The sequence below is a fragment of the Salvelinus alpinus genome, chromosome 4 (assembly GCF_045679555.1).
Source record: "Salvelinus alpinus chromosome 4, SLU_Salpinus.1, whole genome shotgun sequence".
Classification (NCBI taxonomy): Eukaryota; Metazoa; Chordata; class Actinopteri; order Salmoniformes; family Salmonidae; genus Salvelinus; species Salvelinus alpinus.
In genome coordinates, this window is record NC_092089.1 from 7636469 (window position 1) to 7664364 (window position 27896).

The following is a 27896-nucleotide window of genomic DNA, read 5'->3' on the forward strand; positions in this document are numbered from 1 at the left end:
TTGGGGGGTGGGCCATAGTCCGTGAAGCCTTCAGCGGATCGGTGAGCTGTTTTCCCCAGTAGTACAGCGGAGAGAGAGGAACTACACCGCCAGTCGGATAACGTTACTCACTCTGTCTGAGAATGTACTAGTCTGAAGGAATGGCATGCGGATACACTTTAAAAACAAATTACTTTAACTTGGTAGCAATATGGATTATGTCGTTGTCAAGGGAATGTGAGCTGGTACCGGAGACAGACTCAGGCTGGAAGTTTTGAAGGGCCGATCACGGCGCCTCTTCCCCGGTCCGGTGTTTATTACCGGCGTCCCATTTTCCCGGGTAGCCCCATGCAAAACATAACGGTACCCGGCAGCCCCAACAACAACTCTGATGTCATTTGCTCCTGCAACTGCACCGGTCCCCAACCGGAGGGAATGGAGATATGTAAGTATTATTGTAGTGGAAAACGAAACGCTTTGGAAAACGAAATGATGTCTGTTGTACTACTGTGATTTATCACGACGTTACATTTTACGCATCGATTACGCGCATGTAAACAACGACGTGTTTATAAACGAGAGGTGCACATTGTAGGGGATTATTAAAATACAATTTGGTTATGGTTTGGGAACTTTTTATCAGTCAAATATCCGTGTTTGGTTGGTGTTCTGGTGTGTTCGCTGTCAGTCGTTTGCGGTTACGTTACCGTCTTGCTGTCGTCGTTCGGTAATTGACATAGACTGGCAATCGTTTCTGCCACATACTCCAACACTGTAAAACAGTTAGACGAAATACGCTATGAAGGAAGATAGTTGACAGTTTCATGGGGCTTACTGGGTTACGTTGTTGTGTTGAGATGTTGTTTGAATGGAATGTAGACAGCTCTACTGATTTCATTACAGAAGACTAGACAGACCGTTACAGTGTGACATACAGACAGACAGACAGACAGACAGACATGTTGTTTGAATGGAATGTAGACAGTTCTACTGATTTCATTACAGAAGACTAGACAGACCGTTACAGTGTGACAGACAGACAGACAGACAGACAGACAGACAGTTACATTGTGATGTGTAACAGACAGGCAGACATACAGACAGTTACAGTGTGACAGACAGACAGACAGACAGACAGACAGACAGACAGACAGACAGATAGTTACATTGTGTTGTGTGACAGACAGACAGTTATAGTGTGTTGTGTAACAGACAGACAGACAGACAGACAGACAGACAGACAGTTACAGTGTGTTGTGTAACAGACAGACAGACAGTTACAGTGTGTTGTGTGACAGACAGACAGACAGTTATAGTGTGTTGTGTGACAGACAGACAGACAGACAGACAGACAGACAGACAGACAGACAGACAGACAGACAGACAGACAGACAGTTACAGTGTGTTGTGTGACAGACAGACAGACAGTTATAGTGTGTTGTGTGACAGACAGACAGACAGACAGACAGACAGACAGACAGACAGACAGACAGACAGACAGACAGACAGACAGACAGACAGACAGACAGACAGACAGACAGACAGACAGACAGACAGTTACAGTGTGTTGTGTAACAGACAGACAGATATAGTGTGTTGTGTAACAGACAGACAGACAGACAGACAGACAGACAGACAGTTACAGTGTGTTGTGTAACAGACAGACAGACAGTTACAGTGTGTTGTGTGACAGACAGACAGACAGTTATAGTGTGTTGTGTGACAGACAGACAGACAGACAGACAGACAGACAGACAGACAGACAGACAGACAGACAGACAGACAGACAGACAGACAGACAGACAGACAGTTACAGTGTGTTGTGTGACAGACAGACAGACAGTTATAGTGTGTTGTGTGACAGACAGACAGACAGACAGACAGACAGACAGACAGACAGACAGACAGTTACAGTGTGTTGTGTAACAGACAGACAGATAGACAGACAGACAGACAGACAGACAGACAGACAGACGGGTAGTGTTACAGTGTGATGTGTCATTTCCCCTGGGACCAGGGCCAGACAGACAGACAGACAGACAGACAGACAGACAGACAGACAGACAGACAGACAGACAGACAGACGGGTAGTGTTACAGTGTGATGTGTCATTTCCCCTGGGACCAGGGCCAGACAGCGACACAACGTGAACAGGAAGGCAGCAGGATATATTAGATGGTGATTTGGCAGTTAGGCTGGGATGAACTGACGCCATCATGTATCCAAAAGACCACTGTCACTGTCTGCTACGGTCTGTCTGGTCTGCTGCTCCATGTCATCTTGCCAGGAAAGGACACAAAGAAGTCTAACATAGCTAGTTGAGAATAAATAGACCATAGATAATGTTTGTTGTTGTTGTGCATCCTTCATTAGAAGGAAGTCTCCTGTTTGTTGACGTGTCTTCTGTTGTCAGACAGGCATCACCTGTAGACCAGGTCCTCTGGTGTCTTCTGTTGTCAGACAGGCATCACCTGTAGACCAGGTCCTCTGGTGTCTTCTGTTGTCAGACAGGCATCACCTGTAGATCACGTCCTCTGGTGTCTTCTGTTGTCAGACAGCCATCACCTGTAGACCAGGTCCTCTGGTGTCTTCTGTTGTCAGACAGCCATCACCTGTAGACCAGGTCCTCTGGTGTCTTCTGTTGTCAGACAGCCATCACCTGTAGACCAGGTCCTCTGGTGTCTTCTGTTGTCAGACAGCCATCACCTGTAGACCAGGTCCTCTGGTGTCTTCTGTTGTCAGACAGCCATCACCTGTAGACCAGGTCCTCTGGTGTCTTCTGTTGTCAGACAGCCATCACCTGTAGACCAGGTCCTCTGGTGTCTTCTGTTGTCAGACAGGCATCACCTGTAGACCAGGTCCTCTGGTGTCTTCTGTTGTCAGACAGCCATCACCTGTAGACCAGGTCCTCTGGTGTCTTCTGTTGTCAGACAGCCATCACCTGTAGACCAGGTCCTCTGGTGTCTTCTGTTGTCAGACAGCCATCACCTGTAGACCAGGTCCTCTGGTGTCTTCTGTTGTCAGACAGGCATCACCTGTAGATCACGTCCTCTGGTGTCTTCTGTTGTCAGACAGCCATCACCTGTAGACCAGGTCCTCTGGTGTCTTCTGTTGTCAGACAGCCATCACCTGTAGACCAGGTCCTCTGGTGTCTTCTGTTGTCAGACAGCCATCACCTGTAGACCAGGTCCTCTGGTGTCTTCTGTTGTCAGACAGCCATCACCTGTAGACCAGGTCCTCTGGTGTCTTCTGTTGTCAGACAGCCATCACCTGTAGACCAGGTCCTCTGGTGTCTTCTGTTGTCAGACAGCCATCACCCGTAGACCAGGTCCTCTGGTGTCTTCTGTTGTCAGACAGCCATCACCTGTAGACCACGTCCTCTGGTGTCTTCTGTTGTCAGACAGCCATCACCTGTAGACCACGTCCTCTGGTGTCTTCTGTTGTCAGACAGGCATCACCTGTAGACCAGGTCCTCTGGTGTCTTCTGTTGTCAGACAGCCATCACCTGTAGACCAGGTCCTCTGGTGTCTTCTGTTGTCAGACAGCCATCACCTGTAGACCAGCTCCTCTGGTGTCTTCTGTTGTCAGACAGCCATCACCTGTAGACCAGGTCCTCTGGTGTCTTCTGTTGTCAGACAGCCATCACCTGTAGACCAGGTCCTCTGGCGGGCAGACTGGTGTCAGTGTTGCAGTTTGTTCAGGTGTCGAGGTGACTCACTCCTGTGACTCACTAGTTGACCCTCACTCCCATACCAATATTAGTTAGGATCCCTCACTCCCATACCAATATTAGTTAGGATCCCTCACTCCCATACCAATATTAGTAAGGATCCCTCACTCCCATACCAATATTAGTTAGGATCCCTCACTCCCATACCAATATTAGTTAGGATCCCTCACTCCTCTGTCCAATATTAGTTAGGATCCCTCACTCCTCTGTCCAATATTAGTTAGGATCCCTCACTCCCCTGTCCAATATTAGTTAGGATCCCTCACTCCCATACCAATATTAGATAGGATCCCTCACTCCCATACCAATATTAGTTAGGATCCCTCACTCCCCTGTCCAATATGAGTTAGGATCCCTCACTCCCCTGTCCAATATTAGTTAGGATCCCTCACTCCCATACCAATATTAGTTAGGATCCCTCACTCCCATACCAATATTAGATAGGATCCCTCACTCCCCTGTCCAATATTAGTTAGGATCCCTCACTCCCCTGTCCAATATTAGTTAGGATCCCTCACTCCCCTGTCCAATATTAGTTAGGATCCCTCACTCCCATACCAATATTAGTTAGGATCCCTCACTCCCATACCAATATTAGTTAGGATCCCTCACTCCCCTGTCCAATATTAGTTAGGATCCCTCACTCCCCTGTCCAATATTAGTTAGGATCCCTCACTCCCCTGTCCAATATTAGTTAGGATCCCTCACTCCCATACCAATATTAGTTAGGATCCCTCACTCCCATACCAATATTAGTTAGGATCCCTCACTCCCATACCAATATTAGTTAGGATCCCTCACTCCCATACCAATATTAGTTAGGATCCCTCACTCCCATACCAATATTAGTTAGGATCCCTCACTCCCATACCAATATTAGTTAGGATCCCTCACTCCCCTGTCCAATATTAGATAGGATCCCTCACTCCCATACCAATATTAGTTAGGATCCCTCACTCCCCTGTCCAATATTAGTTAGGATCCCTCACTCCCATACCAATATTAGTTAGGATCCCTCACTCCCATACCAATATTAGTTAGGATCCCTCACTCCCCTGTCCAATATTAGTTAGGATCCCTCACTCCCCTGTCCAATATTAGTTAGGATCCCTCACTCCCATACCAATATTAGTTAGGATCCCTCACTCCCATACCAATATTAGTTAGGATCCCTCACTCCCATACCAATATTAGTTAGGATCCCTCACTCCCCTGTCCAATATTAGTTAGGATCCCTCACTCCCCTGTCCAATATTAGTTAGGATCCCTCACTCCCATACCAATATTAGTTAGGATCCCTCACTCCCATACCAATATTAGTTAGGATCCCTCACTCCCATACCAATATTAGCTGTTAGTAGTGGACCATAATAAGTCTGTGTCTGTTAGCTGTCCGAGGTGATAACGCTGTCCGAGGCGATAACGCTGTCCGAGGTGATAACGCTGTCCGAGGTGATAACGCTGTCCGAGGTGATAACGCTGTCCGAGGTGATAACGCTGTCCGAGGTGATAACGCTGTCCGAGGTGATAACGCTGTCCGAGGGGATAACGCTGTCCGAGGCGATAACGCTGTCCGAGGCGATAACGCTGTCCGAGGCGATAACGCTGTCCGAGGCGATAACGCTGTCCGAGGCGATAACGCTGTCCGAGGCGATAACGGTGTCTATTCTGCCACTGTGTCTCTGTTTAGGGCCAAATAGCATTCTAGTTTGCTCAGTTTTTTGTTAATTCTTTCCAATGTGTCAAGTAATTATCTTTCTGTTTTTTCTCATAATGTGGTTGGGTCTAATTGTGATGCTGTCCTGGGGCTCTGTGGGGTCTGTTTGTGTTTGTGAACAGAGCCCCAGGACCAGCTTGCTTAGGGGACTCTTCTCCAGGTTCATCTCTCTGTAGGTGATGGCTTTGTTATGGAAGATTTGGGAATCGCTTCCTTTTAGGAGGTTGTAGAATTGAATAGCTCTTTTCTGGATTTTGATAATTAGCGGGTATCGTCCTAATGCTGCTCTGCGTGCATTATTTGGTGTTCTACGTTGTACACAAAGGATGTTTTAGCAGAATTCTGCCTGCAGAGTCTCAATTTGGTGTTTGTCCCATTTTGTGAATTCTTGGTTGGTGGGTCAAAAGTAGTGCATTTCCTTTCTCCTCCTTACAGGACGTTTCCTTTCTCCTTACAGGACGTTTCCTCTCTCCTCCTTACAGGACGTTTCCTTTCTCCTCCTTACAGGACGTTTCCTTTCTCCTCCTTACAGGACGTTTCCTTTCTCCTCCTTACAGGACGTTTCCTCTCTCCTCCTTACAGGACGTTTCCTCTCTCCTCCTTACAGGACGTTTCCTCTCTCCTCCTTACAGGACGTTTCCTTTCTCCTCCTTACAGGACGTTTCCTTTCTCCTCCTTACAGGACGTTTCCTTTCTCCTCCTTACAGGACGTTTCCTTTCTCCTCCTTACAGGACGTTTCCTTTCTCCTCCTTACAGGACGTTTCCTCTCTCCTCCTTACAGGACGTTTCCTCTCTCCTCCTTACAGGACGTTTCCTTTCTCCTCCTTACAGGACGTTTCCTTTCTCCTCCTTCCTCTCTCCTTACAGGACGTTTCCTTTCTCCTCCTTACAGGACGTTTCCTTTCTCCTCCTTCCTCTCTCCTTACAGGACGTTTCCTCTCTCCTCCTTACAGGACGTTTCCTTTCTCCTCCTTACAGGACGTTTCCTTTCTCCTCCTTACAGGACGTTTCCTCTCTCCTCCTTACAGGACGTTTCCTCTCTCCTCCTTACAGGACGTTTCCTTTCTCCTCCTTACAGGACGTTTCCTTTCTCCTCCTTCCTCTCTCCTTACAGGACGTTTCCTCTCTCCTCCTTACAGGACGTTTCCTCTCTCCTCCTTACAGGACGTTTCCTCTCTCCTCCTTACAGGACGTTTCCTCTCTCCTCCTTACAGGACGTTTCCTTTCTCCTCCTTACAGGACGTTTCCTTTCTCCTCCTTACAGGACGTTTCCTCTCTCCTCCTTACAGGACGTTTCCTCTCTCCTCCTTACAGGACGTTTCCTCTCTCCTCCTTACAGGACGTTTCCTCTCTCCTCCTTACAGGACGTTTCCTTTCTCCTCCTTCCTCTCTCCTTACAGGACGTTTCCTCTCTCCTCCTTACAGGACGTTTCCTTTCTCCTCCTTACAGGACGTTTCCTCTCTCCTCCTTACAGGACGTTTCCTTTCTCCTCCTTACAGGACGTTTCCTTTCTCCTCCTTACAGGACGTTTCCTTTCTCCTCCTTACCTCTCTCCTTACAGGACGTTTCCTTTCTCCTCCTTCCTCTCTCCTTACAGGACGTTTCCTCTCTCCTCCTTACAGGACGTTTCCTTTCTCCTCCTTACAGGACGTTTCCTTTCTCCTCCTTCCTCTCTCCTTACAGGACGTTTCCTCTCTCCTCCTTACAGGACGTTTCCTCTCTCCTCCTTACAGGACGTTTCCTCTCTCCTCCTTACAGGACGTTTCCTCTCTCCTCCTTACAGGACGTTTCAACCTGATCTCTGGGTAGCTTCTTCTTTAAATGTTACCTTCATTTAACGAGGCAGGTCAGTTAAGAACAAATTATTATTTTCAATGACGGCCTACCGGGGAACAGTGGGTTAACTGCCTTGTTCAGGGGCAGAACGACAGATTTTTATCTTGTCAGCTCGGGGATTCTTACTGGACATTACAGATATGAGATCCTCTCACTGGGCCCTGTACGTGACAGGTAGGAGATCCTCTCACTGGGCCCTGTACGTGACAGATATGAGATCCTCTCACTGGGCCCTGTACGTGACAGATAGGAGACCCTCTCACTGGGCCCTGTACGTGACAGATATGAGATCCTCTCACTGGGCCCAGAACGTGACAGGTAGGAGATATGAGATCCTCTCACTGGGCCCTGAACGTGACAGGTAGGAGATATGAGATCCTCTCACTGGGCCCTGTACATGACAGATAGGAGATCCTCTCACTGGGCCCTGTACGTGACAGGTAGGAGATAGGAGATCCTCTCACTGGGCCCTGTACGTGACAGATAGGAGATCCTCTCACTGGGCCCTGTACGTGACAGGTAGGAGATAGGAGATCCTCTCACTGGGCCCTGTACGTGACAGGTAGGAGATAGGAGATCCTCTCACTGGGCCCTGTACATGACAGATAGGAGATCCTCTCACTGGGCCCTGTACGTGACAGATAGGAGATCCTCTCACTGGGCCCTGTACGTGACAGATATGAGATCCTATCACTGGGCCCTGTACGTGACAGATATGAGATCCTCTCACTGGGCCCTGTACGTGACAGATATGAGATCCTCTCACTGGGCCCTGTACGTGACAGATATGAGATCCTCTCACTGGGCCCTGTACGTGACAGATATGAGATCCTCTCACTGGGCCCTGTACGTGACAGATATGAGATCCTCTCACTGGGCCCTGTACGTGACAGGTAGGAGATCCTCTCACTGGGCCCTGTACGTGACAGATAGGAGATCCTCTCACTGGGCCCTGTACGTGACAGATAACACACACTGGGTTGTGTTAGTACAGTTGTAATGCCCTGGGTGCATCCCAACGGCATCCTATTCCCTATAGCGTAGGGTACTACTCGGTACTAGTTAACGGCACCCTATTCCCTATAGCGTAGGGTACTACTCGGTACTAGTTTGCCATTTGGCTGATCTGGGATATTTGTGGTGTCTGGAGTTGTCCTCTGTATTCATCCGTGATTCAGAGGGTGTCTGACTGTCAACCACCTCTCCCCCAGACTGCAGCCTCCTCCCCTGCTGTCTGGCTGCTCTAGACTACCTCCCCCTCCCCCCCACCAGCTGACTGCTGACCCCAGGGCCCTGGGGTAGAGGGAGAGAGACAGAGGAAGAGGGGCTGACTGGTCTATTGTCTGGAGGGAGAGATAGAGGAAGAGGGGCTGACTGGTCTATTGTCTGGAGGGAGGGAGAGCAGTGTGTCTGCACAAAAATGCACTGACAACTTTATATCTCTCTGGATAAAAGCGTCTGCTAAAGACTCAAATTGAAATGTCTGTTCTGGTGAAGGCCCCTTCCCCCCTTCCAGCAGACTGCTGAACTGAGGGCCCCGGGAGAAGGAGAGAGGCTGGCTGGTCTACTGTCTGGAGGGAGAGAGAGAAGGAGAGAGGCTGGCTGGTCTACTGTCTGGAGGGAGAGAGAGAAGGAGAGAGACTGGTCTACTGTCTGGAGGGAGAGAGAGAAGGAGAGAGGCTGGCTGGTCTACTGTCTGGAGGGAGAGAGAGAAGGAGAGAGGCTGGTCTACTGTCTGGAGGGAGAGAGAGGAGGAGAGAGGCTGGTCTACTGTCTGGAGGGAGAGAGAGAAGGAGAGAGGCTGGTCTACTGTCTGGAGGGAGAGAGAGAAGGAGAGAGGCTGGCTGGTCTACTGTCTGGAGGGAGAGAGAGAAGGAGAGAGGCTGGTCTACTGTCTGGAGGGTGAGAGAGAGGAGGAGAGAGGCTGGTCTACTGTCTGGAGGGAGAGAGAGAAGGAGAGAGGCTGGTCTACTGTCTGGAGGGAGAGAGAGAAGGAGAGAGGCTGGTCTACTGTCTGGAGGGAGAGAGAGAAGGAGAGAGGCTGGTCTACTGTCTGGAGGGAGAGAGAGGAGGAGAGAGGCTGGTCTACTGTCTGGAGGGAGAGAGAGAAGGAGAGAGGCTGGTCTACTGTCTGGAGGGAGAGAGAGGAGGAGAGAGGCTGGTCTACTGTCTGGAGGGAGAGAGAGGAGGAGAGAGGCTGGCTGGTCTACTGTCTGGAGGGAGAGAGAGGAGGAGAGAGGCTGGTCTACTGTCTGGAGGGAGAGAGAGAAGGAGAGAGGCTGGTCTACTGTCTGGAGGGAGAGAGAGAAGGAGAGAGGCTGGCTGGTCTACTGTCTGGAGGGAGAGAGAGAAGGAGAGAGGCTGGTCTACTGTCTGGAGGGAGAGAGAGAAGGAGAGAGGCTGGTCTACTGTCTGGAGGGAGAGAGAGGAGGAGAGAGGCTGGCTGGTCTACTGTCTGGAGGGAGAGAGAGGAGGAGAGAGGCTGGTCTACTGTCTGGAGGGAGAGAGAGAAGGAGAGAGGCTGGTCTACTGTCTGGAGGGAGAGAGAGAAGGAGAGAGGCTGGTCTACTGTCTGGAGGGAGAGAGAGAAGGAGAGAGGCTGGCTGGTCTACTGTCTGGAGGGAGAGAGAGAAGGAGAGAGACTGGTCTACTGTCTGGAGGGAGAGAGAGAAGGAGAGAGGCTGGCTGGTCTACTGTCTGGAGGGAGAGAGAGAAGGAGAGAGGCTGGTCTACTGTCTGGAGGGAGAGAGAGGAGGAGAGAGGCTGGTCTACTGTCTGGAGGGAGAGAGAGAAGGAGAGAGGCTGGTCTACTGTCTGGAGGGAGAGAGAGAAGGAGAGAGGCTGGCTGGTCTACTGTCTGGAGGGAGAGAGAGAAGGAGAGAGGCTGGTCTACTGTCTGGAGGGTGAGAGAGAGGAGGAGAGAGGCTGGTCTACTGTCTGGAGGGAGAGAGAGAAGGAGAGAGGCTGGTCTACTGTCTGGAGGGAGAGAGAGAAGGAGAGAGGCTGGTCTACTGTCTGGAGGGAGAGAGAGAAGGAGAGAGGCTGGTCTACTGTCTGGAGGGAGAGAGAGGAGGAGAGAGGCTGGTCTACTGTCTGGAGGGAGAGAGAGAAGGAGAGAGGCTGGTCTACTGTCTGGAGGGAGAGAGAGGAGGAGAGAGGCTGGTCTACTGTCTGGAGGGAGAGAGAGGAGGAGAGAGGCTGGCTGGTCTACTGTCTGGAGGGAGAGAGAGGAGGAGAGAGGCTGGTCTACTGTCTGGAGGGAGAGAGAGAAGGAGAGAGGCTGGTCTACTGTCTGGAGGGAGAGAGAGAAGGAGAGAGGCTGGCTGGTCTACTGTCTGGAGGGAGAGAGAGAAGGAGAGAGGCTGGTCTACTGTCTGGAGGGAGAGAGAGAAGGAGAGAGGCTGGTCTACTGTCTGGAGGGAGAGAGAGGAGGAGAGAGGCTGGCTGGTCTACTGTCTGGAGGGAGAGAGAGGAGGAGAGAGGCTGGTCTACTGTCTGGAGGGAGAGAGAGAAGGAGAGAGGCTGGTCTACTGTCTGGAGGGAGAGAGAGAAGGAGAGAGGCTGGTCTACTGTCTGGAGGGAGAGAGAGGAGGAGAGAGACTGGCTGGTCTACTGTCTGGAGGGAGAGAGAGGAGGAGAGAGGCTGGTCTACTGTCTGGAGGGAGAGAGAGGAGGAGAGAGGCTGGTCTACTGTCTGGAGGGAGAGAGAGAAGGAGAGAGGATGGTCTACTGTCTGGAGGGAGAGAGAGGAGGAGAGAGGCTGGTCTACTGTCTGGAGGGAGAGAGAGAAGGAGAGAGGCTGGCTGTTCTACTGTCTGGAGGGAGAGAGAGAAGGAGAGAGGCTGGTCTACTGTCTGGAGGGAGAGAGAGAAGGAGAGAGGCTGGTCTACTGTCTGGAGGGAGAGAGAGGAGGAGAGAGGCTGGTCTACTGTCTGGAGGGAGAGAGAGAAGGAGAGAGGCTGGTCTACTGTCTGGAGGGAGAGAGAGAAGGAGAGAGGCTGGTCTACTGTCTGGAGGGAGAGAGAGGAGGAGAGAGGCTGGTCTACTGTCTGGAGGGAGAGAGAGAAGGAGAGAGACTGGTCTACTGTCTGGAGGGAGAGAGAGGAGGAGAGAGGCTGGTCTACTGTCTGGAGGGAGAGAGAGGAGGAGAGAGGCTGGCTGGTCTACTGTCTGGAGGGAGAGAGAGGAGGAGAGAGGCTGGCTGGTCTACTGTCTGGAGGGAGAGAGAGAAAAGGAGAGAGGCTGGTCTACTGTCTGGAGGGAGAGAGAGGAGGAGAGAGGCTGGTCTACTGTCTGGAGGGAGAGAGAGGAGGAGAGAGGCTGGTCTACTGTCTGGAGGGAGAGAGAGAAGGAGAGAGGCTGGTCTACTGTCTGGAGGGAGAGAGAGGAGGAGAGAGGCTGGTCTACTGTCTGGAGGGAGAGAGAGAAGGAGAGAGGCTGGTCTACTGTCTGGAGGGAGAGAGAGGAGGAGAGAGGCTGGTCTACTGTCTGGAGGGAGAGAGAGAAGGAGAGAGGCTGGTCTACTGTCTGGAGGGAGAGAGAGGAGGAGAGAGGCTGGTCTACTGTCTGGAGGGAGAGAGAGAAGGAGAGAGGCTGGCTGGTCTACTGTCTGGAGGGAGAGAGAGGAGGAGAGAGGCTGGTCTACTGTCTGGAGGGAGAGAGAGGAGGAGAGAGGCTGGTCTACTGTCTGGAGGGAGAGAGAGAAGGAGAGAGGCTGGTCTACTGTCTGGAGGGAGAGAGAGGAGGAGAGAGGCTGGTCTACTGTCTGGAGGGAGAGAGAGAAGGAGAGAGGCTGGTCTACTGTCTGGAGGGAGAGAGAGGAGGAGAGAGGCTGGTCTACTGTCTGGAGGGAGAGAGAGAAGGAGAGAGGCTGGTCTACTGTCTGGAGGGAGAGAGAGAAGGAGAGAGGCTGGTCTACTGTCTGGAGGGAGAGAGAGAAGGAGAGAGGCTGGTCTACTGTCTGGAGGGAGAGAGAGAAGGAGAGAGGCTGGTCTACTGTCTGGAGGGAGAGAGAGAAGGAGAGAGGCTGGTCTACTGTCTGGAGGGAGAGAGAGGAGGAGAGAGGCTGGTCTACTGTCTGGAGGGAGAGAGAGAAGGAGAGAGGCTGGCTGGTCTACTGTCTGGAAGGAGAGAGAGAAGGAGAGAGGCTGGTCTACTGTCTGGAGGGAGAGAGAGAAGGAGAGAGGCTGGCTGGTCTACTGTCTGGAGGGAGAGAGAGAAGGAGAGAGGCTGGTCTACTGTCTGGAGGGAGAGAGAGAAGGAGAGAGGCTGGTCTACTGTCTGGAGGGAGAGAGAGAAGGAGAGAGAAGAGAGAGAAAACAGGCTATGTGCACACTGCCAACAAAATGATGTGGAAACTGAGCTGCACTTCCTAACCTCCTGCCAAATGTACAACCATATTAGAGACACATATTTCCCTCAGATTACACAGATCCACAAAAAATTAGAAAACAAACCCAATTTTGATAAACTCCCATATCTACTGGGTGAAATACCACAGTGTGACATCTATAATAATAGTTAGACAAGATAATATAGTTAGACAAGACAATATAGTTAGACAAGACAATATAGTTAGACAAGATAATATAGTTAGACAAGATAAAATTAGTCAGTCTTAGTTCATGAAGAGAAGAGGGTCAGTCTTAGTTCATGAAGAGAGGAGGGTCAGTCTTAGTTCATGAAGAGGAGAGGGTCAGTCTTAGTTCATGAAGAGAAGAGGGTCAGTCTTAGTTCATGAAGAGAAGAGGGTCAGTCTTAGTTCATGAAGAGGAGAGGGTCAGTCTTAGTTCATGAAGAGAAGAGGGTCAGTCTTAGTTCATGAAGAGAAGAGGGTCAGTCTTAGTTCATGAAGAGGAGAGGGTCAGTCTTAGTTCATGAAGAGAAGAGGGTCAGTCTTAGTTCATGAAGAGGAGAGGGTCAGTCTTAGTTCATGAAGAGTAGAGGGTCAGTCTTAGTTCATGAAGAGGAGAGGGTCAGTCTTAGTTCATGAAGAGGAGAGGGTCAGTCTTAGTTCATGAAGAGGAGAGGGTCAGTCTTAGTTCATGAAGAGAAGAGGGTCAGTCTTAGTTCATGAAGAGAAGAGGGTCAGTCTTAGTTCATGAAGAGAAGAGGGTCAGTCTTAGTTCATGAAGAGGAGAGGGTCAGTCTTAGTTCATGAAGAGAAGAGGGTCAGTCTTAGTTCATGAAGAGGAGAGGGTCAGTCTTAGTTCATGAAGAGGAGAGGGTCAGTCTTAGTTCATGAAGAGGAGAGGGTCAGTCTTAGTTCATGAAGAGAAGAGGGTCAGTCTTAGTTCATGAAGAGGAGAGGGTCAGTCTTAGTTCATGAAGAGGAGAGGGTCAGTCTTAGTTCATGAAGAGGAGAGGGTCAGTCTTAGTTCATGAAGAGAAGAGGGTCAGTCTTAGTTCATGAAGAGGAGAGGGTCAGTCTTAGTTCATGAAGAGGAGAGGGTCAGTCTTAGTTCATGAAGAGGAGAGGGTCAGTCTTAGTTCATGAAGAGAAGAGGGTCAGTCTTAGTTCATGAAGAGAAGAGGGTCAGTCTTAGTTCATGAAGAGAGGAGGGTCAGTCTTAGTTCATGAAGAGTAGAGGGTCAGTCTTAGTTCATGAAGAGTAGAGGGTCAGTCTTAGTTCATGAAGAGAAGAGGGTCAGTCTTAGTTCATGAAGAGAAGAGGGTCAGTCTTAGTTCATGAAGAGAAGAGGGTCAGTCTTAGTTCATGAAGAGAAGAGGGTCAGTCTTAGTTCATGAAGAGTAGAGGGTCAGTCTTAGTTCATGAAGAGTAGAGGGTCAGTCTTAGTTCATGAAGAGGAGAGGGTCAGTCTTAGTTCATGTGAAGAGGAGAGGGTCAGTCTTAGTTCATGTGAAGAGGAGAGGGTCAGTCTTAGTTCATGAAGAGAAGAGGGTCAGTCTTAGTTCATGAAGAGAAGAGGGTCAGTCTTAGTTCATGAAGAGGAGAGGGTCAGTCTTAGTTCATGAAGAGAAGAGGGTCAGTCTTAGTTCATGAAGAGTAGAGGGTCAGTCTTAGTTCATGAAGAGAAGAGGGTCAGTCTTAGTTCATGAAGAGAAGAGGGTCAGTCTTAGTTCATGAAGAGAAGAGGGTCAGTCTTAGTTCATGAAGAGAGGAGGGTCAGTCTTAGTTCATGAAGAGGAGAGGGTCAGTCTTAGTTCATGAAGAGGAGAGGGTCAGTCTTAGTTCATGAAGAGGAGAGGGTCAGTCTTAGTTCATGTGAAGAGGAGAGGGTCAGTCTTAGTTCATGAAGAGTAGAGGGTCAGTCTTAGTTCATGAAGAGGAGAGGGTCAGTCTTAGTTCATGAAGAGAAGAGGGTCAGTCTTAGTTCATGAAGAGAAGAGGGTCAGTCTTAGTTCATGAAGAGAAGAGGGTCAGTCTTACTTCATAAAGAGAAGAGGGTCAGTCTTAGTTCATGAAGAGGAGAGGGTCAGTCTTAGTTCATGAAGAGAAGAGGGTCAGTCTTAGTTCATGAAGAGGAGAGGGTCAGTCTTAGTTCATGAAGAGAAGAGGGTCAGTCTTACTTCATAAAGAGAAGAGGGTCAGTCTTAGTTCATGTGAAGAGAAGAGGGTCAGTCTTAGTTCATTGAAGAGAAGAGGGTCAGTCTTAGTTCATGTGAAGAGAAGAGGGTCAGTCTTAGTTCATGAAGAGAAGAGGGTCAGTCTTAGTTCATGAGGAGAAGAGGGTCAGTCTTAGTTCATGAAGAGAAGAGGGTCAGTCTTAGTTCATGAGGAGAAGAGGGTCAGTCTTAGTTCATGAAGAGAAGAGGGTCAGTCTTAGTTCATTGAAGAGAAGAGGGTCAGTCTTAGTTCATGTGAAGAGAAGAGGGTCAGTCTTACTTCATAAAGAGAAGAGGGTCAGTCTTAGTTCATGAGGAGAAGAGGGTCAGTCTTAGTTCATGAAGAGAAGAGGGTCAGTCTTAGTTCATTGAAGAGAAGAGGGTCAGTCTTAGTTCATGAAGAGAAGAGGGTCAGTCTTAGTTCATGAGGAGGAGAGGGTCAGTCTTAGTTCATGAAGAGAAGAGGGTCAGTCTTAGTTCATGTGAAGAGAAGAGGGTCAGTCTTAGTTCATGAAGAGAAGAGGGTCAGTCTTAGTTCATGTGAAGAGAAGAGGGTCAGTCTTAGTTCATGAAGAGGAGAGGGTCAGTCTTAGTTCATGAAGAGAAGAGGGTCAGTCTTAGTTCATGAAGAGGAGAGGGTCAGTCTTAGTTCATGAAGAGAAGAGGGTCAGTCTTAGTTCATGAAGAGGAGAGGGTCAGTCTTAGTTCATGAAGAGAAGAGGGTCAGTCTTAGTTCATGTGAAGAGAAGAGGGTCAGTCTTAGTTCATGAAGAGGAGAGGGTCAGTCTTAGTTCATGAAGAGGAGAGGGTCAGTCTTAGTTCATGAAGAGAAGAGGGTCAGTCTTAGTTCATGTGAAGAGAGGAGGGTCAGTCTTAGTTCATGAAGAGGAGAGGGTCAGTCTTAGTTCATGAAGAGAAGAGGGTCAGTCTTAGTTCATGTGAAGAGAAGAGGGTCAGTCTTAGTTCATGAAGAGAAGAGGGTCAGTCTTAGTTCATTGAAGAGAAGAGGGTCAGTCTTAGTTCATGAAGAGAAGAGGGTCAGTCTTAGTTCATGAAGAGAAGAGGGTCAGTCTTAGTTCATGAAGAGGAGAGGGTCAGTCTTAGTTCATGAAGAGTAGAGGGTCAGTCTTAGTTCATGAGGAGAAGAGGGTCAGTCTTAGTTCATGAAGAGAAGAGGGTCAGTCTTAGTTCATGAAGAGGAGAGGGTCAGTCTTAGTTCATGAAGAGAAGAGGGTCAGTCTTAGTTCATGAAGAGAAGAGGGTCAGTCTTAGTTCATGAGGAGAAGAGGGTCAGTCTTAGTTCATGAAGAGAAGAGGGTCAGTCTTAGTTCATGAAGAGGAGAGGGTCAGTCTTAGTTCATGAAGAGAAGAGGGTCAGTCTTAGTTCATGAAGAGAAGAGGGTCAGTCTTAGTTCATGAGGAGAAGAGGGTCAGTCTTAGTTCATGAAGAGGAGAGGGTCAGTCTTAGTTCATGAAGAGAAGAGGGTCAGTCTTAGTTCATGAAGAGAAGAGGGTCAGTCTTAGTTCATGAGGAGAAGAGGGTCAGTCTTAGTTCATGAAGAGGAGAGGGTCAGTCTTAGTTCATGAAGAGAAGAGGGTCAGTCTTAGTTCATGAAGAGAGGAGGGTCAGTCTTAGTTCATGAAGAGAAGAGGGTCAGTCTTAGTTCATGTGAAGAGAAGAGGGTCAGTCTTAGTTCATGTGAAGAGAAGAGGGTCAGTCTTAGTTCATGAAGAGGAGAGGGTCAGTCTTAGTTCATGAAGAGGAGAGGGTCAGTCTTAGTTCATGAAGAGAAGAGGGTCAGTCTTAGTTCATGAAGAGAAGAGGGTCAGTCTTAGTTCATGAGGAGAAGAGGGTCAGTCTTAGTTCATGAAGAGGAGAGGGTCAGTCTTAGTTCATGAAGAGAAGAGGGTCAGTCTTAGTTCATGAAGAGAAGAGGGTCAGTCTTAGTTCATGAGGAGAAGAGGGTCAGTCTTAGTTCATGAAGAGGAGAGGGTCAGTCTTAGTTCATGAAGAGAAGAGGGTCAGTCTTAGTTCATGAAGAGAGGAGGGTCAGTCTTAGTTCATGAAGAGAAGAGGGTCAGTCTTAGTTCATGTGAAGAGAAGAGGGTCAGTCTTAGTTCATGTGAAGAGAAGAGGGTCAGTCTTAGTTCATGAAGAGGAGAGGGTCAGTCTTAGTTCATGAAGAGGAGAGGGTCAGTCTTAGTTCATGAAGAGAAGAGGGTCAGTCTTAGTTCATGAAGAGGAGAGGGTCAGTCTTAGTTCATGAAGAGTAGAGGGTCAGTCTTAGTTCATGAAGAGAGGAGGGTCAGTCTTAGTTCATAAAGAGAAGAGGGTCAGTCTTAGTTCATGAGAAGAGAAGAGGGTCAGTCTTAGTTCATGAAGAGGAGAGGGTCAGTCTTAGTTCATGAAGAGGAGAGGGTCAGTCTTAGTTCATGAAGAGAAGAGGGTCAGTCTTAGTTCATAAAGAGAAGAGGGTCAGTCTTAGTTCATGAGAAGAGAAGAGGGTCAGTCTTAGTTCATGAAGAGTAGAGGGTCAGTCTTAGTTCATGAAGAGAAGAGGGTCAGTCTTAGTTCATGAAGAGTAGAGGGTCAGTCTTAGTTCATGAAGAGAAGAGGGTCAGTCTTAGTTCATGAAGAGAAGAGGGTCAGTCTTAGTTCATGAAGAGGAGAGGGTCAGTCTTAGTTCATGAAGAGGAGAGGGTCAGTCTTAGTTCATGAAGAGAAGAGGGTCAGTCTTAGTTCATGAAGAGGAGAGGGTCAGTCTTAGTTCATGAAGAGAAGAGGGTCAGTCTTAGTTCATATGAAGAGAAGAGGGTCAGTCTTAGTTCATGAAGAGGAGAGGGTCAGTCTTAGTTCATGAAGAGGAGAGGGTCAGTCTTAGTTCATGAAGAGAAGAGGGTCAGTCTTAGTTCATGAAGAGAAGAGGGTCAGTCTTAGTTGATGAAGAGGAGAGGGTCAGTCTTAGTTCATGAAGAGTAGAGGGTCAGTCTTAGTTCATGAAGAGGAGAGGGTCAGTCTTAGTTCATGAAGAGAAGAGGGTCAGTCTTAGTTCATGAAGAGAAGAGGGTCAGTCTTACTTCATGAAGAGAAGAGGGTCAGTCTTAGTTCATGAAGAGTAGAGGGTCAGTCTTAGTTCATGAAGAGAAGAGGGTCAGTCTTAGTTCATGAAGAGGAGAGGGTCAGTCTTAGTTCATGAAGAGTAGAGGGTCAGTCTTAGTTCATGAAGAGAAGAGGGTCAGTCTTAGTTGATGAAGAGGAGAGGGTCAGTCTTAGTTCATGAAGAGTAGAGGGTCAGTCTTAGTTCATGAAGAGAAGAGGGTCAGTCTTAGTTCATGAGAAGAGGGTCAGTCTTAGTTCATGAAGAGAAGAGGGTCAGTCTTAGTTCATGAAGAGGAGAGGGTCAGTCTTAGTTCATGAAGAGGAGAGGGTCAGTCTTAGTTCATGAAGAGTAGAGGGTCAGTCTTAGTTCATGAAGAGAAGAGGGTCAGTCTTAGTTCATGAAGAGAAGAGGGTCAGTCTTAGTTCATGAAGAGAAGAGGGTCAGTCTTAGTTCATGAAGAGGAGAGGGTCAGTCTTAGTTCATGAAGAGAAGAGGGTCAGTCTTAGTTCATGAAGAGAAGAGGGTCAGTCTTAGTTCATGAAGAGAAGAGGGTCAGTCTTAGTTCATGAAGAGAAGAGGGTCAGTCTTAGTTCATGAAGAGAAGAGGGTCAGTCTTAGTTCATGAGGAGAAGAGGGTCAGTCTTAGTTCAAAAAGAGAAGAGGGTCAGTCTTAGTTCATGAGGAGAAGAGGGTCAGTCTTAGTTCATGAAGAGAAGAGGGTCAGTCTTAGTTCATGAAGAGAAGAGGGTCAGTCTTAGTTCATGAAGAGAAGAGGGTCAGTCTTAGTTCATGAAGAGAAGAGGGTCAGTCTTAGTTCATGAGGAGAAGAGGGTCAGTCTTAGTTCATGAAGAGAAGAGGGTCAGTCTTAGTTCATGAAGAGTAGAGGGTCAGTCTTAGTTCATGAAGAGAAGAGGGTCAGTCTTAGTTCATGTGAAGAGAAGAGGGTCAGTCTTAGTTCATGAAGAGGAGAGGGTCAGTCTTAGTTCATGAAGAGAAGAGGGTCAGTCTTAGTTCATGAAGAGGAGAGGGTCAGTCTTAGTTCATGAGAAGAGAAGAGGGTCAGTCTTAGTTCATGTGAAGAGAAGAGGGTCAGTCTTAGTTCATGTGAAGAGAGGGTCAGTCTTAGTTCATGAGAAGAGAAGAGGGTCAGTCTTAGTTCATGTGAAGAGAAGAGGGTCAGTCTTAGTTCATGAAGAGAAGAGGGTCAGTCTTAGTTCATGTGAAGAGAAGAGGGTCAGTCTTAGTTCATGAAGAGGAGAGGGTCAGTCTTAGTTCATGAAGAGAAGAGGGTCAGTCTTAGTTCATATGAAGAGTAGAGGGTCAGTCTTAGTTCATGAAGAGAAGAGGGTCAGTCTTAGTTCATGAAGAGAAGAGGGTCAGTCTTAGTTCATGTGAAGAGAAGAGGGTCAGTCTTAGTTCATGAAGAGAGGAGGGTCAGTCTTAGTTCATGAAGAGAAGAGGGTCAGTCTTAGTTCATGAAGAGGAGAGGGTCAGTCTTAGTTCATGAAGAGAAGAGGGTCAGTCTTAGTTCATGAAGAGAAGAGGGTCAGTCTTAGTTCATGAAGAGAAGAGGGTCAGTCTTAGTTCATGAAGAGTAGAGGGTCAGTCTTAGTTCATGAAGAGGAGAGGGTCAGTCTTAGTTCATGAAGAGGAGAGGGTCAGTCTTAGTTCATGAAGAGAAGAGGGTCAGTCTTAGTTCATGAAGAGAAGAGGGTCAGTCTTAGTTCATGAAGAGCCTGTAGACTGAAGCTCTCTGAGTCTCTGTATCTATCTTCCTGTCTGTGTGGCCTGTAGACTGAAGCTCTCTGAGTCTCTGAATGAGCTTCACATGTTGACCTCTGCTTCCACCTGGTGGGGGAAAGGAAAAATAACCCATCATCCCAATATATGCTTTCTTAATGCCGTCATCCAACATTTATTTATTTTACCTTTTATTTAACTAGGCAGGTCAGTTAAGAACCAATTCTTATTTTCATTGACGGCCTAGGAACAGTGGGTTAACTGCCTTGTTCAGGGGCAGAATGACATATTTTTACCTTGTCAACTCGGGGATTCGATCTTGCAACCTTTTGGTTACTAGTCCAACGCTCTAAACCACTAGGCTACCTGTCGCCCCAAACGGTATCGACAGACATTGACAGTGATTAATTATCAGCATGTTGTGAATCCTCAAACCTGTTGTCTCTTTCTCTCCGTGTCTCTCCTCTCTGTCCTCCAGCTGTCCTGCAGTCTGCTCAGATCCTCATCATCCTGGTCCTGATGACGGTAACGCTGCTGGTGATTGGCTGTCTGTTGAACCACTACAAACTGTCTGCCTGCTCCTTGACAACCAGACAGAGCCGGGCCAGGAGGCAAGCGCAACACCTGCAGCAGGTCAGGACAGTGTGTCAGTGGGGGCTGCTGAGGGGAGGACGGCTCTTAATAATGTCCGGAACGGAGCGAATGGCATCAAACCCCTGGAAACCATGGAAACAGTGTGTTTGACGTGCCTGGTTCCATTCCACCAGTTCCGATCCAGTCATTACAACCAGCCTGTCCTCCCCAATTAAGATGCCATCACCCTCCTGTGATTTCTCTCTCTGTGTGTGTGTGTGTGTGTGTGTGTGTGTGTGTGTGTGTGTGTGTGTGTGTGTGTGTGTGTGTGTGTGTGTGTGTGTGTGTGTGTGTGTGTGTGTGTCTGTGTGTCTGTGTGTGCATGCATATATACCCAGTCCTCCAGACACCTCTCCCCTCTTCATGTGTAATTCACCAGACACCTGTCTAGACAGCTGACCCTGTACACCAGACACCTGTCTAGACAGCTGCCCCTGTTCACCAGACACCTGTGTAGACAGCTGCCCCTGTACACCAGACACCTGTCTAGACAGCTGACCCTGTACACCAGACACCTGTCTAGACAGCTGCCCCTGTTCACCAGACACCTGTCTAGACAGCTGCCCCTGTTCACCAGACACCTGTCTAGACAGCTGACCCTGTACACCAGACACCTGTCTAGACAGCTGACCCTGTACACCAGACACCTGTCTAGACAGCTGACCCTGTACACCAGACACCTGTCTAGACAGCTGCCCCTGTACACCAGACACCTGTCTAGACAGCTGCCCCTGTACACCAGACACCTGTCTAGACAGCTGCCCCTGTTCACCAGACACCTGTCTAGACAGCTGCCCCTGTTCACCAGACACCTGTCTAGACAGCTGCCCCTGTTCACCAGACACCTGTCTAGACAGCTGCCCCTGTACACCAGACACCTGTCTAGACAGCTGCCCCTGTACACCAGACACCTGTCTAGACAGCTGCCCCTGTTCACCAGACACCTGTCTAGACAGCTGCCCCTGTTCACCAGACACCTGTCTAGACAGCTGCCCCTGTTCATCAGACACCTGTCTAGACAGCTGCCCCTGTTCACCAGACACCTGTCTAGACAGCTGACCCTGTTCACCAGACACCTGTCTAGACAGCTGACCCTGTACACCAGACACCTGTCTAGACAGCTGCCCCTGTACACCAGACACATGTCTAGACAGCTGCCCCTGTACACCAGACACATGTCTAGACAGCTGCCCCTGTTCACCAGACACCTGTCTAGACAGCTGCCCCTGTACACCAGACACCTGTCTAGACAGCTGACCCTGTTCACCAGACACCTGTCTAGACAGCTGCCCCTGTTCACCAGACACCTGTCTAGACAGCTGACCCTGTACACCAGACACCTGTCTAGACAGCTGCCCCTGTACACCAGACACCTGTCTAGACAGCTGCCCCTGTACACCAGACACCTGTCTAGACAGCTGCCCCTGTTCACCAGACACCTGTCTAGACAGCTGCCCCTGTTCACCAGATACCTGTCCAGACAGCTGACCCTGTTCACCAGACACCTGTCTAGACAGCTGCCCCTGTACACCAGACACCTGTCTAGACAGCTGCCCCTGTCCACCAGACACCTGTCTAGACAGCTGCCCCTGTACACCAGACACCTGTCTAGACAGCTGCCCCTGTTCACCAGACACCTGTCTAGACAGCTGCCCCTGTTCACCAGACACCTGTCTAGACAGCTGCCCCTGTTCACCAGACACCTGTCTAGACAGCTGCCCCTGTTCACCAGACACCTGTCTAGACAGCTGCCCCTGTACACCAGACACCTGTCTAGACAGCTGCCCCTGTACACCAGACACCTGTCTAGACAGCTGCCCCTGTTCACCAGACACCTGTCTAGACAGCTGCCCCTGTTCACCAGACACCTGTCTAGACAGCTGCCCCTGTTCACCAGACACCTGTCTAGACAGCTGCCCCTGTTCACCAGACACCTGTCTAGACAGCTGACCCTGTTCACCAGACACCTGTCTAGACAGCTGACCCTGTTCACCAGACACCTGTCTAGACAGCTGCCCCTGTACACCAGACACCTGTCTAGACAGCTGCCCCTGTACACCAGACACCTGTCTAGACAGCTGACCCTGTTCACCAGACACCTGTCTAGACAGCTGCCCCTGTACACCAGACACCTGTCTAGACAGCTGACCCTGTTCACCAGACACCTGTCTAGACAGCTGCCCCTGTTCACCAGACACCTGTCTAGACAGCTGACCCTGTACACCAGACACCTGTCTAGACAGCTGCCCCTGTACACCAGACACCTGTCTAGACAGCTGCCCCTGTACACCAGACACCTGTCTAGACAGCTGCCCCTGTTCACCAGACACCTGTCTAGACAGCTGCCCCTGTTCACCAGACACCTGTCTAGACAGCTGCCCCTGTTCACCAGACACCTGTCTAGACAGCTGCCCCTGTACACCAGACACCTGTCTAGACAGCTGCCCCTGTACACCAGACACCTGTCTAGACAGCTGCCCCTGTTCACCAGACACCTGTCTAGACAGCTGCCCCTGTACACCAGACACCTGTCTAGACAGCTGACCCTGTTCACCAGACACCTGTATAGACAGCTGCCCCTGTTCACCAGACACCTGTCTAGACAGCTGCCCCTGTACACCAGACACCTGTCTAGACAGCTGCCCCTGTTCACCAGACACCTGTATAGACAGCTGCCCCTGTACACCAGACACCTGTCTAGACAGCTGCCCCTGTTCACCAGACACCTGTCTAGACAGCTGCCCCTGTACACCAGACACCTGTCTAGACAGCTGCCCCTGTCCACCAGACACCTGTCTAGACAGCTGCCCCTGTTCACCAGACACCTGTCTAGACAGCTGCCCCTGTTCACCAGACACCTGTCTAGACAGCTGCCCCTGTTCACCAGACACCTGTCTAGACAGCTGCCCCTGTTCACCAGACACCTGTCTAGACAGCTGCCCCTGTTCACCAGACACCTGTCTAGACAGCTGCCCCTGTACACCAGATGGTTCTTCTTCTAACATGTCTTCCTGAGTCAAGCAGACCGATATTCGATGGCCATTAAGTTAATGGTTTCCTCCACAGGTTAAATATTCATCCTGTCTCTTTCTGTTATCAGGATGTGTGTCTCTGGCCGCCGGACAGCGGCTCTCGACAAGGTGCCTCCGAGGTAATAATCCAGGAAGTGTGTGTGTGTGTGTGTGTGTGTGTGTGTGTGTGTGTGTGTGTGTGTGTGTGTGTGTGTGTGTGTGTGTGTGTGTGTGTGTGTGTGTGTGTGTGTGTGTGTGTGTGTGTGTGTGTGTGTGTGTGTGTGTGTGTGTGTGTGTGTGTGCGCGCACAGCATGAAGAGCGAGACAGGTCTACTTGGCAGTCACTGACATCAGTCTGTCTGATATGATGAGGACATTACTGTCCATTATCCAGACACACAGTCCCTGAGTCACTGGAGCCAATCTGTTTAGTAATGGACCCCACTGGAGACAATCTGTTTAGTAATGGACCCCACTGGAGACAATCTGTTTAGTAATGGACCCCACTGGAGCCAATCTGTTTAGTAATGGACCCCACTGCAGCCAATCTGTTTAGTAATGGACCTCACTGGAGACAATCTGTTTAGTAATGGATCCCACTGCAGCCAATCTGTTTAGTAATGGACCCCACTGCAGACAATCTGTTTAGTAATGGATCCCACTGCAGCCAATCTGTTTAGTAATGGACCCCACTGGAGACAATCTGTTTAGTAATGGACCCCACTGCAGCCAATCTGTTTAGTAATGGACCCCACTGGAGACAATCTGTTTAGTAATGGACCCCACTGGAGCCAATCTGTTTAGTAATGGACCCCACTGGAGCCAATCTGTTTAGTAATGGACCCCACTGCAGACAATCTGTTTAGTAATGGACCCCACTGGAGACAATCTGTTTAGTAATGGACCCCACTGGAGACAATCTGTTTAGTAATGGACCCCACTGGAGACAATCTGTTTAGTAATGGACCCCACTGGAGCCAATCTGTTTAGTAATGGACCCCACTGGAGACAATCTGTTTAGTAATGGACCCCACTGGAGCCAATCTGTTTAGTAATGGACCCCACTGGAGACAATCTGTTTAGTAATGGACCCCACTGGAGACAATCTGTTTAGTAATGGACCCCACTGGAGCCAATCTGTTTAGTAATGGACCCCACTGGAGCCAATCTGTTTAGTAATGGACCCCACTGGAGACAATCTGTTTAGTAATGGACCCCACTGCAGCCAATCTGTTTAGTAATGGACCCCCCCCGGAGACAATCTGTTTAGTAATGGACCCCACTGGAGACAATCTGTTTAGTAATGGACCCCACTGGAGCCAATCTGTTTAGTAATGGACCCCACTGGAGACAATCTGTTTAGTAATGGACCCCACTGGAGACAATCTGTTTAGTAATGGACCCCACTGGAGCCAATCTGTTTAGTAATGGACCCCACTGCAGCCAATCTGTTTAGTAATGGACCACACTGGAGACAATCTGTTTAGTAATGGACCCCACTGGAGCCAATCTGTTTAGTAATGGACCCCACTGCAGCCAATCTGTTTAGTAATGGACCCCACTGGAGACAATCTGTTTAGTAATGGACCCCACTGGAGACAATCTGTTTAGTAATGGACCCCACTGCAGCCAATCTGTTTAGTAATGGACCCCACTGGAGCCAATCTGTTTAGTAATGGACCCCACTGGAGACAATCTGTTTAGTAATGGACCCCACTGCAGACAATCTGTTTAGTAATGGACCCCACTGGAGACAATCTGTTTAGTAATGGACCCCACTGGAGACAATCTGTTTAGTAATGGACCCCATTGTTCCGTATTGATAATTATTATAATAATTTTCTAACCCTCTATCTGCCTGTCTGTGTGTCTAGGTGTCTAGGTGCTGTATCTATCTAACCCTCTATCTATCTGTCTGTCTGTCTGTGTGTCTAGGTGGTGTACCCTATCTAACTCTCTATCTATCTCTGTGTCTAGGTGCTGTATGTGCCCCAGGCCAGAGAGAGGTTCACAGCCCCCTCCTTTATGTACCGGGAGCGTTTCAGTCTCTTCCAGCCCACCTACCCCTACCTGACCCACGACATCCACCTTCCCCCCAGCATCTCCCTGTCTGACGGAGAGGAGCCCCCGCCCTACCAGGGCCCCTGTACCTTACAGCTGAGGGACCCAGAGCAGCAGCTGGAGTTGAACAGAGAGTCGGTCAGGGCCCCCCCCAACAGAACCATCTTCCACAGTGATGTGATAGACAGTGGAGTGGGGGGAGGAGGGCCAAGACCACCCAGCAGTAACTCTGGTATCAGCGTAGCTAATAGCAGCAGCCACGGACGCATGGAACGCCTGCCTCCGGCATATTGCGAGGTGATTGGTCAGCACTACCCTGGCTTTTTTCACCACCTGCACAGCAATAACCCACTCGGGACCTGGACCGGGGGCGGGACCAGCCAGCAGGGCCAATCAGAAAGCACAATACCTGCCAAGGCCAGGAAAGGGGAGGAGCTGAGGTGAGATGGAGGAGGAACTACGCTGCCTGAGACTCCTCCCCCCCTGTAAAGAGGTGTGGCCAATCTCTCTATGGACCGACACTCCCAGGATGCACAACTAAACACAACATTATCAACCTGTTACAACTAAACACAACATTATCCACCTGCTACAACTAAACACAACATTATCAACCTGCTACAACTAAACACAACATTATCCACCTGCTACAACTAAACACAACATTATCAACCTGCTACAACTAAACACAACATTATCCACCTGTTACAACTAAACACAACATTATCAACCTGTTACAACACAACATTATCAACCTGTTACAACTAAACACAACATTATCCACCTGCTACAACACAACATTATCCACCTGTTACAACTAAACACAACATTAATCACCTGCTACAACTAAACACAACATTATCAACCTGTTACAACTAAACACAACATTATCCACCTGCTACAACACAACATTATCCACCTGTTACAACTAAACACAACATTAATCAACCTGCTACAACTAAACTACAACATTACCAACCTGCTCCAACTCAACACAACATTATCCACCTGCTACAACTAAACACAACATTATCCACCTGCTACAACTAAAGACAACATTATCAACCTGTTACAACTAAAGACAACATTATCAACCTGCTACAACTAAACACAACATTATCAACCTGCTACAACTAAACACAACATTACCAACCTGCTACAACACAACATTATCCACCTGCTACAACTAAAGACAACATTACCAACCTGCTACAACACAACATTATCCACCTGCTACAACTAAAGACAACAATACCAACCTGCTACAACTAAACACAACATTATCAACCTGTTACAACTAAACACAACATTATCAACCTGCTACAACTAAACACAACATTACCAACCTGCTACAACACAACATTATCCACCTGCTACAACTAAAGACAACATTACCAACCTGCTACAACTAAACACAACATTAGCAACCTGTTACAACTAAACACAACATTACCAACCTGTTACAACTAAACACAACATTACCAACCTGTTACAACTAAACACAACATTATCAACCTGCTACAACTAAACACAACATTATCAACCTGTTACAACTATACACAACATTATCAATCTGTTACAACACAACATTATCCACCTGCTACAACTACACACAACATTATCAACCTGTTACAACTAAACACAACATTATCAACCTGTTACAACACAACATTATCCACCTGCTACAACTAAAGACAACATTATCAACCTGTTACAACTAAAGACAACATTATCAACCTGTTACAACTAAAGACAACATTACCAACCTGCTACAACTAAACACAACATTACCAACCTGTTACAACTAATCACAACATTATCAACCTGCTACAACTAAACACAACATTATCCACCTGTTACAACTATACACAACATTATCCACCTGCTACAACTACACACAACATTATCAACCTGTTACAACTAAACACAACATTATCCACCTGCTACAACTAAAGACAACATTATCAACCTGTTACAACTAAAGACAACATTATCAACCTGCTACAACTAAACACAACATTATCAACCTGCTACAACTAAACACAACATTACCAACCTGCTACAACTAAACACAACATTATCCACCTGCTACAACTAAAGACAACATTATCAACCTGTTACAACTAAAGACAACATTATCAACCTGCTACAACTAAACACAACATTATCAACCTGTTACAACACAACATTATCCACCTGCTACAACTAAAGACAACATTATCAACCTGTTACAACTAAAGACAACATTATCAACCTGCTACAACCAAACACAACATTATCAACCTGCTACAACTAAACACAACATTACCAACCTGCTACAACACAACATTATCAACCTGTTACAACTAAAGACAACATTATCAACCTGTTACAACTAAAGACAACATTACCAACCTGCTACAACTAAACACAACATTACCAACCTGTTACAACTAAACACAACATTATCAACCTGTTACAACTAAACACAACATTATCAACATGTTACAACTAAACACAACATTACCAACCTGTTACA

General features: G+C 48.5%; 1 protein-coding gene across 1 annotated transcript; it reads left to right on the plus strand.

Moving 5' to 3' along the window:
* Window positions 1-26315, plus strand: ldlrad4b (low density lipoprotein receptor class A domain containing 4b). Its single transcript, XM_071395625.1, has 4 exons — window positions 1-424; window positions 20152-20306; window positions 23407-23457; window positions 25295-26315. Exons 1-4 carry the CDS (start codon window positions 328-330, stop codon window positions 25820-25822), a joined length of 831 nt encoding a protein of 276 aa, XP_071251726.1. The 5' UTR covers window positions 1-327; the 3' UTR covers window positions 25823-26315.
* The last annotated feature ends 1581 nt before the right edge of the window (window positions 26316-27896 follow it).

Excerpts from the sequence above, each read along its gene's own strand:
- ldlrad4b (XM_071395625.1), top strand. The coding sequence starts at position 328 with ATGCAAAACATAACGGTACCCGGCAGCCCCAACAACAACTCTGATGTC. Across the intron at positions 20,307-23,406 it reads AAGCGCAACACCTGCAGCAG|GATGTGTGTCTCTGGCCGCC; the intron begins GTCAGGACAGTG and ends TTCTGTTATCAG. Across the intron at positions 23,458-25,294 it reads CTCGACAAGGTGCCTCCGAG|GTGCTGTATGTGCCCCAGGC; the intron begins GTAATAATCCAG and ends CTCTGTGTCTAG.